The 13,590-nt window shown below is 33.8% G+C and overlaps 1 protein-coding gene across 2 annotated transcripts in view; it reads left to right on the top strand.

Moving 5' to 3' along the window:
• FAM120B (family with sequence similarity 120B) overlaps nucleotides 1-13,590 on the top strand; it is a 48,202-nt gene that overhangs the window by 13,304 nt on the left and 21,308 nt on the right. For both annotated transcript variants that reach the window (XM_027685931.1, XM_027685939.1), the window contains 2 exons: nucleotides 4,363-4,535; nucleotides 8,542-8,634. In XM_027685931.1, coding sequence (XP_027541732.1) covers nucleotides 4,363-4,535; nucleotides 8,542-8,634 — 266 coding nt within the window. The remainder of the gene's footprint in view (nucleotides 1-4,362; nucleotides 4,536-8,541; nucleotides 8,635-13,590) is intronic.

The following is a 13,590-nucleotide window of genomic DNA, read 5'->3' as shown; positions in this document are numbered from 1 at the left end:
ATGTACTCTGGTTCTACAGCTCTGCAAACATGCTACATAGAACCCATCTTTGTGTTGACAATAGACAGGATTTAAAATCACTGTGTTTGTTTGTTTGTAGCAACCACATAAGTGGAGTTTATAAAAACAGAATCTTCTCAGCCATAATCTTTGCAAATTCAGTAATGAAAGGCTGTTCAAGCAGACTATTAAAAGAGGGGAGGAGGACTTTTAGTGTTTATTTTTAGTCCTCTGTTGTCATTCCTTCAGCGAACAAATATTTTTCTAAAATTTTTACAGTCCATATTTGTATGCCTTACATTCACTCATGCATCTTTGATTTTCCACAGCATGACTTTCTAATTCACCAAATAAGGTCTTCAACAGCACATCACATTTTTCAGACAGGGATCATATTTAGAGCTAAATTTAAAGAAGTTGTTATAGGAAGTTAGAGTTCAAAGCTGTCAATCAAGATCGAGTTACACAAAAAGAGAAAAAAAACTTTACCAAAAACCTATTAGAAAATTCACAAGCGTAATTAATTTTGGAACGTTCTTTGTTTTATCTTTTTTGAAAAAACTGATAACCTTATCATCAAAACTAGTCTAGAGCTGTACTGAGAATATATGGAAAATCCTGACTCTTCTGAATTTGATTTAGATTAAAAAGTCTGAAGAAGCTATTAACTTTGAACTGTAGTTACATAACAATAAATATTTTAAATTTTGCATTGATCTTAAAAAAAAAAGGTAGAATTTCCGCTAACTTTTTATATAAAACAGCAGAACTGCCTTGCATCAGGAAAAGTTGCAGGTGATACATTGAATGTTAGCTCTTTTGTTTTTAAACAAAATATCAAATCTTAAAGGCAGTATGGTAAGATGATGACTTAAAATATATTTAAAATACTGTATGTATTATATATATGTTGTTGGGTTTTTTTGAGAGACAGTCTTCTGAATTGACATCTCTGCTTGCTCACATTCTCTGTATCTCTTTCTTCCTTCTGGAATGTTTCTTTTAAGTTGAATGAATATGATAATTGTTTCCCACACATTGACAAAGTAGCACTTAAATTGATAAAAAGTGTCATCAAGAAATTAATTTTGCTAGAAGATCTGTGATCCAGGAAAATACTGTTTTACGTCCATGTCTTGTGAACATAGCAGATATATTTGATATGTTTGCGGTTTATATGGAACAGAAGAAATTCCAGTCTTTACTGGAAATATATAGATTCTCCTGTTCATTTAATTTCTGAAAATGTGTAGGATATTGTAGCTTCATACCACAGAATTTGGATGTACTTTCAGTATTTTAATCATTGTCTCTTACAGGAATATGACATGAATATGCTTAGGTTCAAAATGCTGTCTCTGGAATGCTTATTTAATGGTCAGATTTAATTGGCATTTGGGTTTATGGCACCTTTAAAATTGGCCACAGTTTTTGAGAAGTACATTTTTATAAGCTTATTTTTACTGCTCAATGTTTACATGAGTGTGTAAAAATGAAGTGTTAAAGTTCTATTACTGATGTTATAAACTAAAATTTCAATAGTTAATACTTCAAATATACATGAACAGTTAATATTATACATTTATATCTGTATGCACAATGCTGACTTGTTTAAAGCTGGTATGAATGTAAGGATCACCTTTGTAAAAGCCTTGAGTTAAACGATATCATATAATTAATGCATTCCAAACTTCTGCATGTATTGCATATTCATAAATCAATAATTGAAATTCAAACAAATGAAATAAGTAGTTTTGTATTCCCTTGAGGTGCTTTTGTTTATCATGCTGCTTTCTGTATGACAATTTCACTAAATGTATGAGTATATAGGAAAAATATAAAAAGTAATTCAGTTCATGCTTTTTCTTTCAACTTGTGGGTTGTGTGTGTTTGTGTGTAGGCAAGTGGTATCTCTTAACCTGCATGGAGGTCTTTGTGATGCTCCTCTTCTTGAAGTTGCTGAGGACTACAGTTTACATTGTAGTGAATATGGTTTTCACACATTTTTTTGTGTGTTGACAATAATTGTAAGCATATGCAGCATTGAGTAATTCATAGGAACTTGTGGTTCCTACAACCAGTAAGATAGATAATTTTCTCATTACTAATCTTTACAGTAAAGATGTATCAATTATATATATCTAAGTATGTTTTGGTGTGTTTTCCTTTTGTTATTAGTTGTTTTTTAAGTTAATTTAGTAAATATCTAGACATGTTCTGAAAGTAAATTATTTCTCCTGCCTCTCCAAGTAAGTTTCTCTTTCAGGAATGTTTTCTAATTACTGTAAATTATGTAGTGAGGATGTAACTAGAGCAGAGAACAGTTTTGGGAGTCTACTGTATATGAATCCTAGAACCTGCTGTGAACTTTATGTATGATGGGAGAGTCATTAAACTTCAGGGTATTTCTTTCTTTGTTTTACTTATCTTTCATTTAAGAGTTAATAGATCAGTCTTGGGTACTACATGGTATTTTATTACTTGTAGAAGAGATCGTCTCAGAAAAATAACACCTTTGGTTGGTGTGTTCCAAAAGGAGAGAGCATCAAATTTTCTTTCCCAGAGTAAATAACTCATAATTTATCCATACTTCTTTTTCCCAGGCACAAGTAGATGTTTCTGAAAGTGTAAGGAATTGTTTATGGAAGAGATGTCTTGAATTTTTTGTTGACTTCTCTCAATATAGATGTGTAATCTCGAATATTGACAGAGTTAATGGTTTTATTCTGAAGAAAGAAGGATTTCTATTATTAGATATAACCCTGGATGCAAAAAAGAACTTTGCTTTAACTGATTTCTGGTGTATCTCTTCGTATGCAGAAACCATGTACAAATTGTTTCGGACTTGATAGGAAAAGATTAAAGTTTGTTCTGTTTTGGTTTCCTGCATGCTATATTTGCTTTAATTCCTGGAAGTCAGTCTGTCTCTGTGGTTCTTTTTTTTTTTCCTAAGGCAGCAATTACCAGTATCAAAACCACTAATTTGAGTCTTTTTGGTGCTGTCTATACTGGCCCACTCACTGCCACTATTTGTGTTATCTCTAACCTGCATTTCTACCTACAATCAAGCAACTGGTCCTTTTCTTAATAAGGTTAGAGACTTATAGATTTTATGATAGTAGTTCTTTACATGGTTAAAACTTTTGACAGGAGAGTTAGTCTTAAAAGTAGCAAAAGAAACACCCATCAGGGAGATAAAGAAAGAAAGTACTAACTTCTCTTCTAGTTTCCCCCTCTCCAAAGAATTAGTACCATTTGGTTAATGGGCTTTTCTAGCTAAATAAACATTGTCTATGTAGATTTCAGCACCTTGTCACTTTAACCATTTATTATCACCAAGTGTTCTTAACTGGTCTGCAGCTGCTGCATGTCACATAAAAAAGGAGAAGGTGTTACCAAATGTTGCTTAATTAGTCCACATTTAAAATTCACACCTCGTTTTATTTAACTACAGAAGCAGCAGTACTTTATGGTACAATTCTGTCTTTTATTGAGATTCTCAAGCATAACCAGTTAGCTGTTCTGTTATTTCAAGTGCATTAGTGTTTATTTTGATAACAGATTAAATGTAATTTAAATGAGGAGCAAATTTTGTATTAATTCACACATGTCACAAACTGGGAGATGGCAACATGACGTAAATATTAAGGATTTAGAAACAAGCATGAATGATAGTATAGAAATTCTGGAAAGATACATTATTCATAACTGATGACAGTTCTTTTGTGTGTGTTTGCAGCAGTGTTTCATACAGTAGCCTACGGAGTGCAAAATACCAGATCACCTTGGTTTTTGTTCCCAAACTGGAACCTACTGCAGAGGAGTCATACCAACACAGTGTTATATGGAGAATACCTGTTTGCCAGCAAGTGGCATAGGTGATCAGTTTGTTCATTAAAACAGGTGATTATAAGGGAGATAATGTGAGGATCCTTCAGGGATACACCAGCTCTAGGAGAGACAGAAGAAAAAGATCTAGTTGTTTTCTGCTGAATCACTATTTATGATGAAGTGAACTTCAATTAATGCTGTGGATTCCCAAGGGAAAGAACACACTTGCAGGCAAACTGGTTTTGCATAGGTTAAGTGCCTGCTGTCTCAAAGTTTTCTATGTTGTTGTAACAGTTTAATTCAGTCCATTCTGCTTAAACATGCCTGTATTCAATACATTTTGTTTAAATTACAGGTTGTATTTTTATGTTATTTTTTTTCCAATGCAAGTTTTGTCAAATACATTTTATTTTCAGCTCTGTGATCCTTGCAAGTACTAAGAGCAGATCAGTTGTTTCCTTTCAGATTGTAATGAGGTAGACGTGTTTTATCTTGTTGCTGCCAAAATAAAATGACGGATTTCCTTTGTAGGTGGAACACCTAATTTGAAAACACTGTGGCTTGCCAAAGGACCTGATGTGGAAAAGCAACGGTATAGTACGTTTATGGCATGCTTTCACCTTCAGGATGAGGTGGAAGAACTCCAAGCTCTAGAAGCACCTGTTGCAGGATTCTGTTGCTTGCTGACCTATCTTATGATGCAGGTAACTGGGACAGTTGCTTTTTCTTCCACTGTCAGCCAATAGATGTGACTGACTAATAAACTATTTCTTGCTAGCCTGTGCTAGATTCTTCTCCTAATCTTTACTGTAGGCATAGTTGATCAAATATAACAGTACTGCATTACAGTATTTTTAATTACTCTACTTAACATGCACCATCCTGCTCAAGAAATACTTGGGTTTTTTTGGTAGTTAATCATAACTCGCACATGCCCATGACAAAACCCCTTGGGCAGTTTAACAGAGAGAGTATAAACTGAGGGATTTCCCCTGTTTTTTGGGACCTGTTTGCAAACTAAAGCTGCTCATTCTGTGTTTCCTTTGTGTTATCAAAAGAAGACATTCCCTCAGGTGACTATGCAGGCTGTGCAAACAGCAGTTTAAATATTTAGTTAGCTCTCACTGCTTTTTCACACCATCTTGTCAATCTACTCATTTTCAAGCTAGAATTGAGGAAATGGCTCTTCTCATTAAATTCTGAGTAATAGAGGATCATTAGGTAGCAGTTCTGTTATAATTCCAAATATTTGGCAGCCTGAAGACTACCTTAATTGTAATAAAAAGGGGCACAAGATTAAATACCATATTGCTTCATTGTTTACTTTTCTCTTAGGTATTTAATATATTGTCTGTACTTGCCTCATTTCAAATGCTGATCTCACAAGCAAATTTTCCTCTCTGAGGATGAGAAAATTATAATGCTTTTATCTAATCTGATAAGCTCTGCTTCACTTGCACCTCCACTGAACTGCATTTTGTCTATTGTTCTGCTTTCTCAGACTTCACTTTCCTCAATAGCAGATTTATACTGGCATGTGATACATGAAAACAAGTTCTCCCTTACTTTTCCTTTCTTTTTGTGTTTACTCGAATTTAAATGATGCATTGAGGAAATACATGTGGGAATTATACAAGTGATCCATATAGCTCTTTTTTTTTCTTCTTTAATTTTTGTATCACAGAATATAAATTGAAGGTTTTTTGAAGATGAAACTCATTAGGCATCATTTCATGCCTTGCAGTTTCAATTCAGCAAGATACATATCATGTACTAAGCTTTTAACATACTTATTCTTCATATTTGGATATGAAATTGCAGTTTCATTTATTTATCTGTTATCACTCTTTCATTTATTTATTGTGCTATCCTGCAAAATCTTTCACAGCATGATAACTAAAGTGTTTGAAAAGGGTTTCTTTAGTGGGATTACAAAGAGGAGTAACAGGATGGAACACCTACAGAAATGTGGATTTACTGAACCTTGATCACAGCATATTAGTAAAATAATAAAAATGCTTGTCAGGGAAATGGTTTTCAGAACTCATTATCCAATGGCTACTGTTAAAAACAGAGATGAAAGCAGTTTCACAGCTCTTCTTTTCAACAGCAATAATAGCAGAGAGATCATGGAAAGGGCTTAGTTTGATGAAAGGTTTTTCATGGTGGTGCCAGTTTCTTAACATCTGTCCTGTTTTTCTGATTCTCTTCTGGTCTCTGAGTTGCCACAATACAATCTTCCCTATGAACGAGACTAGGGAATCAATTTGGATTTAAACGTTTTTCATTGCTGAGTTTTTTTAAATGTTGCTTATTTCTCTGGTGTTGTCCATTTGTTCTCTTGGGGTGTTGGAGAGGAAAACTTGAGAGCAAGTGTCAGCAGCCATGCTCTGAGCTGTCCATATTGCTTCCATTTGTTTTATAGCTGAGAAAACAATGCTTGTCTAACTGTGATCTAATCCTTGTCTTTACTTTACACTTTAGTCTTAAATTTCTATTAGAGAAGGAAGGTGGATTGTTTTCTCAAAAATTATTTAAGTTGACCAATTGTAGGTTGCCTTAAAGCAGGCTTCAAGCTTTCCTTCAACTCATGTGAGGGAGAATAAACTTCTTAAAAATTCCATTCCTCATTATTTAATCTAACCTAAAAGTTAGGTTTTTATGGGAACCATCATATTGGCCAACCCATCTGGCTTCCTCAAAACTTATGTGCAAATGTTTAATGAAAACTTCATTTTTTTTAAAAGTAAGAAATAATATAATAAACAAACCTTAACTATGTAAAGAAAGTGTTGATTTGAAAAGTATTTTTTTCAGTGAGGGTACTTTTCAAATATCCTCCAAATTAAGAACAAAAATTTACAAAATAACAGGTCTGTTTTTAAAGTTGGGAAAGGAGTGAATGAGTTCAAATACAAAATGTGAAGTCTGCAAAGAAAGGGGAAATATCTCTTTCAATCTCTTATGGTTTTGGAATAAATCTTACAGTGGAATTGTGGTAACTCTCCAAGTTTGGTTACTGAATAAAATATTTCTCCAAAGGAGTGTTTTTTACATTTGTAAGCATTTTGGCTCCTCTGCTCTGTTAGTGGCATTTTCTTGCTGTTGTACTTGCAAACAATATTTGATTTCCTTTTCTTAGCCCAAAACTGTGCAAGTATTGAGAATTATTTCATAGATGAAAGTCACTTTTCTGTTACTTCAATATATAAAATGTGCAGGTTCAGTAAAACTCTTGTTGCTGTCTACACAAAGGTGACACCTGACTTGAACTACAGGGTAAAGTAGGGCCATTATCAGATCGTAGCAGATAGGTGGAGTTAATGAATACCAAGGAGCATTTTAAAAGCTTAACATTTTTCTAATATCCCTCCCATTCTTTATGCAAGATTTAGCAACATCATAGAGGGAAAAGTATTTTACAGTGCAACAAACGCAAGGCCTGACTTTAAAAGATTTTTTAAAATTCTCAGTAGTGGTTAGATAATTTTTATCCTGAGGAGGAAAGAATGAGTTAGTCCTCCTAAGCAAATAAATGAATGACATAATTATAGATGGCTTCTTAATGTTTGGGGGTTTTTCCTGTTGATTTACATTAATACTTTTTTGTTAATTTTTCTCTCCTTTATTTTATCTCTCACTAAATAGAAGCTCTTAATGGATTGAAATAGAATGTACAAAACATTCCTCAAAAATTAAGCTGTTTAAAGAAAGGCAATGCAGAGTTTTAGGCAGCCTTTTAACTTTTCTGTAAGCCCACAATGCACATTTCCACATTTTGCAAGAGAAACCTTTCCTCAAATTCCAGTTGATAAGGAATTGTAATGTTTTATGGTTCTTACTTTAAAGCCCTTTTTATAGCCTCAGCAGTTGTAACAGATATGTGGTCTTGGTGCACATAATGTTCTTATAAGAGAAAGGAAAGGATCAGAACTGAACTGGTATTGTCATGGGATCATCCCAGCTGGTCTCAAGGCGCTGTCTTTCTCCTGAGATGACCCTGTGCCTCTATAGAATGTCAGAACACCTTTTCACAGCAGAAAAAGCCCCCATTCCCCCTTCACTCATAGAAGTATTAGAGTGAACTGTTACGTGAATTTAGAATTTTTCTTTATGTTACCCCATTTGAACATTTTAGATTTAGTTTTCTCATAGTTTTGAGTTTTCCCCACTTCAATTTGTAGTCTAAAAATCCTGAAATTTAGGTAAAAATAGGCAATTAAATATTTTAAATTATTTTTAAAGTTTCCAACAGATAACTGTGTAAGCATTTGCAAAAAAACCCAATAGTCATCATGTCTGTGGCTCAGTGAAGAGGGTTTTATCCTGGATGTTAATTATAAAGCAATTTTTTTTAATCTCATTTTTTTACTATACTTGGTGTTATGGAGATGAAGTTAATTCCTGTTACTAAGAAACTTCAAGGGAAGCAGAAAAGGGAATAAAGAGGGGTGGGCTTTTTTTTTTTGGTGTGTGGAAATCCATGTATATACACTATACACAAGTATTGGGATATGCATTTCTTTCAAGTTGTGAAAGAAAGTATTTTGTTCCCTGAAAGTGTGTTTTCCTAGACAATGCATTCGTGGTGGTCATAAGTACATGAGGTCATTGATCTAAGTTTGATGTGCTTGAGCAAAAGGAGTCAATTTTCAGGAGAGTTTCTCTTCAGAGCCTTCAGATAATGTGTTATTTTTTCACCTGTTTTAGGTCAGTAGCCTCTCTCTGGAGGACTTAAATGCATTTCTGGCACTCGTTCTCTGCCTCAAAGGGAAGTCAGCTGCTCAACTGGCAGGTCTGCAGGTATGGGCCAGAATAATTTGTTGCATAAAATGGTCATGAAAAATATTTTGGGGGAAAATTGTTCTACGTTAATTTTTTGCAGATATGGGAACTAAGGATCATGGTAAATACATAGGCTTTTAATGTGCTACATTTCATGTGAATACTTACATTTGTTAATCACGTAAAAACTTAAAATGGAAAGGACATTTTCTGGTGGTTGTGAAGTAGGGTGAGCAAAGTAGTCTTAGATTACTTCCTTACTTGGCTTCCAGACTTCGATCTGATTAAAAATTTTGTAGCAGTGAATCCTGTCTTACAACATTGCTACATTATTTTTTACTGAGGAGGATTGTGTTTTGGGACATAGGTTGTATGAAAATCACTACATTAAATCAAGTTTAAGTATACTTGAGAGAGAATATAAACATAGTATAAACCTAACCAGAAAAATGGTCACCTAATGTGACCCACTGTAGTGAAAACTATTTGGATTACACTATTCTATAATTAGTCACGAGTTCTTTTAAATATTTCATATATGCCATGCAAATCTGGCTTTTTCCTTTCCTATCTTCTTCAATCCACGTGTGGAAAGGCAAGTTGCTAGACGATTATTGCAGTAGAACCATTTAAATTTATCTTCTTGCATATGGCATTATACAAGAGTATTTTCAATGTCACAGCTTCAAATTGTATTCAAAGTATTAGTAGTGCAGAGCACAGACTGTACTTGTCAATGGCCATTTGAGTTGTGGGTTTACGTAGAAGTAGGTGGGAAAGGATTAGAAATGGTTAGAACCTTGACATATCTTCACTCTGTAAATCTCGCTTATATTTCCAATAAATTCTCTGTTGCTTTGAACCATCCATGTGAGAATTTTAAAAGTACTTTTTGCTGATAGCAAGGTAAACCAACCACTCCTATTACCATCCATTCGTTTCTAGTGCACAGGGACCAAATTAACAAAACCAGTGTGCTTCCAGTTTCATTATTTGATTCATTATAACAGATAAAGTCCAGTGTCCTATCATTTTTTTAAAAATTCATCACAAATTTGTTCTGCAGCTGATCAAGTGTAAGATCTGTGTAACGAAAAGGAAGCTGTGAAATGAAGACAATATGGAAAACAGCAAAAATGTAGGATTTATTTCTGTCAAAGACATTATTGCACATAGTGTTGCACTCAACATTGGGAGTATCATTACTTTATCAAATCTGTGTGGCAGTCATTCAGCAAAAGCATAAAGGAAACCAAGCTTAAGTGTTGAAACAATTTGTTTATAGGTGCACTTATATCTTACAATGTCTACTACATATATACATTAAGATACACTTAGGTATTACTACAGAAGTTTCTGAAGTGTTTGAAAGTTTATTCTGTTTGAATTAGAGGTCTTTATGTGCTTCATTTGTGTTGTGATTCTATGAAAATAGAAATCTGAGTGTTGCAAACATGTAATATTAATCAATGTATGGTACTTATCAGCATTGTACTAATTCAGAGTTGTTCACAAAATTGTATTATTTTCCCACAAAGCTTATGGCAGATAGTTATGGGCATCAAAGTGCATGAAATGTGAAGCTGGTCTTACACTGTCTCATGAAGTGGACAGCATGTTGTTGGAATTGACTTCTGTGTGCTATCGGAAGGTCCTTTCCAAAGTTCTGTCCCTCTGCTGCTTAAGAAAGCACTTCATGCACTGTCACATAATGCTTTCTGCTGTGCTAAAAAACAACAAAAGATTCATATAATGCAGTTGAAATTTTTGTATCAAGCTATTTTGTAGAGCACTTCCTTGTCTTATTCTATTAAAATTCACAATAGTGCCTTTGGTAATAGTTTGAGTCAGAATAAATCCCTCTAAAGGGAATAGTGAGGAAAGATTTTGGTCTCTTTCTATTCTGAGTTTGTGAATAGATTAATAACGGTTTCAAAACTTTCCCCTGTTTGCCTTCAAATTAACCTCCCTTTCTGTGTTTTGATGAGGTGAATTTCCTGGTGGTAAACAGTTGCTCTTTTTCAGTTTCTTGTATATCTGTGTCTCGTCAAGCTATATCAAGAAAAGATGTTATGTTGTTTTAATAGCCATAAAAATACTTTTTTTTCATATATAAGCTGCCTGTAATTTTGTGAAAGCACCAGAATCAGTTTCAAGATTTATATGATGTTACTCTCACTTCACAGGAAGAGTAAAAAATGGTCTGTTTCCTGTTTCTGTGATTCTAAAATGTGGTATGTAGATGAATTTAATTATGTCCTGGGAATTTTCTTTTGAAAGAGCAGTACACTAAATAAATCAAGTATCTTATGTAGGTACTCTAAGAATAATGATCAAAAAGCAAGCTTTCTGAGTATTATCATTCAAGAATCTAATATTCAAGATTCCACCTCAGAGCAGCTTAAGCTGGTTTTGCTCCTTACTATGTTTATCTGGTCATTTTACAAATTTGAGATAGGCTGTTATTTTAATAGTTAGTAAATAGGTTATCAGTAGGTATTTAACAGCTTAATGTTTGTGTTTAAAATCAAATGATCCAAGTGCAGTGAATTACACTAGTATATAACTAATTAATAAGTGCGGTTTATAGTAGGAAATCAGGAATAGAGTTTAGTCTGTTTACCATACTTTTTATTCTCCACTGAAAGGTTAAAAGTGATCCTTAGAAAGACTTACTAACAGAGCTTTCAAGGAAATTATGTTAAACTTAGTCAGCATCTGCAAAATTTTATGAAGTTGTTTGCTCATTTGCCATTTTGGACTCAATACTATAGTATTATTTTAAATGTAGAAAAAAATGTTTACTTCTTGTAAACAATTCTGTGAAATACACTAATTTAATTTAAAAAAAATCTGCTTCTGTAAAGGACTCCATTAGCAAGTATGTTGTAGCAGAAGAACACTGAACTTCCACTGTGAAATATTAGAGAAAATATAGAACCTGTTCTTCTAATAGAATGAAGAGAGCCTTTCATCATTGACTTTCAAATCTGCTTTCTAATATGCTGTCCATATTTCATAGTTAATGAGATCCATAAACCCACAAATCTCTGAAACTGAAATGTCTATGGTTTGAATAAAGTGGGTTAAAGCCATAAAAAATATAGTTTATCTCATGCTGAAAGAAAGTGGGCTGTGGACATGTAACTACATTGTACATCAAATATTACTTTCTGAGAATAACATAATGTTTATACATGAAGATTTGATTATTTTTCAAGATCGATGGTCTCATAATACCAAAATGTGCACATGATAGAGAAGACATTTTTCTGGTAAGTTTTTTTCTAGTTTTCTTGTGCTGCCCCCCTTATATGGTAGATTAGCATTCTGCTTTGCCCAAGCCTCCCATAGAGGTGATACATAAGGTCAGAATTAAATTTTGGACCCCAGGTTGTCTATTTCTCTTCTTTCTATTTTAATCTGGTGTGTGGTGTTGGCAAAAAGCCCAGAGAGCCATCAGGCTAACTTTGAGGCCATTGCAGAGAAAAAGAGGCACCAGCAGTCATGCTTCCAGTCTTGATTCTTATATTGAGCTGGCCACTGGTTGTTCAGTGTTTGTCAAGCACTGAAGTATATTCCTTCAATTTTTGAAGTGCTTTCAATTATTTAAAAGTATTACTGATATGAAATGAGCACAGTCATTTTAGATCTTAAATTATAAGCTCCAGAGAGTCTTTGCAATTTGCTTGCAAATGAATTTTCACAAAATATGTATTAAGTATTATTTAATTAGCTTTTTAAATAATAATAATAATAATAAAAAATACTCCGCAAACTAGTTAACTAGCTTGACAGGTGGAAATAGCTTTAACAGGAATTGTAGTTGCACAGAGCCTTTGAGTATTTTCCATTGTACAGTGTCATGGAAGCAGAACTACCTTAGTAATAGTATTGTACCAATATTGCACAAGATATTTTTCTCCAACTATTTTTCTGAGGAATACTCAGTCACATCCATGCAAAATTGCAGTATGTTTTAGAGTAGTAGGTAGTAGTGCAGGTAACCTGGTTAATAGTGTGTAAGTATCTTGGTTAGGGTCCCTCAAATTTAAAGAAGGGCATTGCTAAATCTATTCTGTATTTTTAAACTCCATTTTCATTCTTCTGTGCCATGCAGACAGAAAAACATAGATAATGCCTGGATTCTGAGCATTCAAGAATTTTCTACCTGTTTGGGAAGCCAAGCTACATTTGTCAACACCATGTGATATTTTTCAAACGGACTCCAAACAGCCTTTGTGTCTTATCTATATTTTTCAAAATACATTTGTTTAAAAAAATCTTTCTTCCCCAGATAGTGTATGTTTATTGTGCCCCTGTGACTGTTTCCTAATAAATATTTGCTTTAAGTCTAATTGGGTTGAATGAAACATGAAATGCAAGTAAGAATATTGTAAAGATTTCACAGATAACCCCCTCTTACATAAAAAGGACCTGCTTCTGTGATGTATGTTAGTATTAACCAAAGTGGAATTTGAGTCCCAAATGCTTTACTGAATTGGGATTTATATTCCCTCAAAATTTGCATCTGTCTAAACTGGTTTTAAAATGATAGGTGAGATTGTAACTACAGGGAGTGGGGAATGGGGGGGATTGAGGTGGTTTATTGATCTTGGCATTGCTTCCCAGCCCATTCTCTTATCTGCAGTCTTTAAGTTTTCTGGAACAAAAGTGCCACAGTATGGGATGTGATTTCAAGTTGGGATTGGTTCAAACTTAGAAATATAACTTTCTTCTCATGTCCTCAAGACAGTCTTAAATGAACTAGTTCAAATAGGAACAGTCCACTTACACAGGTCAAGCATTAGTGCAAATACAATTATCTGTCAGGAGCTGAAGTTGTTCACTGCTTACAGCACTTTTTGAAAGGCCCATCTCTAAATCTGTTTCTATTTTCATAAGAGTATTTTGAAGTTCTGAAGAAATTCAAGTTTTCTCAGTCCTGTTGCATTGACAACTGGCTCTACCTTT

The sequence above is a fragment of the Neopelma chrysocephalum genome, unplaced genomic scaffold (genome assembly GCF_003984885.1).
Source record: "Neopelma chrysocephalum unplaced genomic scaffold, ASM398488v2 Primary Assembly neopelma1_23, whole genome shotgun sequence".
Taxonomy (NCBI): Eukaryota; Metazoa; Chordata; class Aves; order Passeriformes; family Pipridae; genus Neopelma; species Neopelma chrysocephalum.
This window is presented reverse-complemented; position numbering and strand designations above follow the sequence as displayed.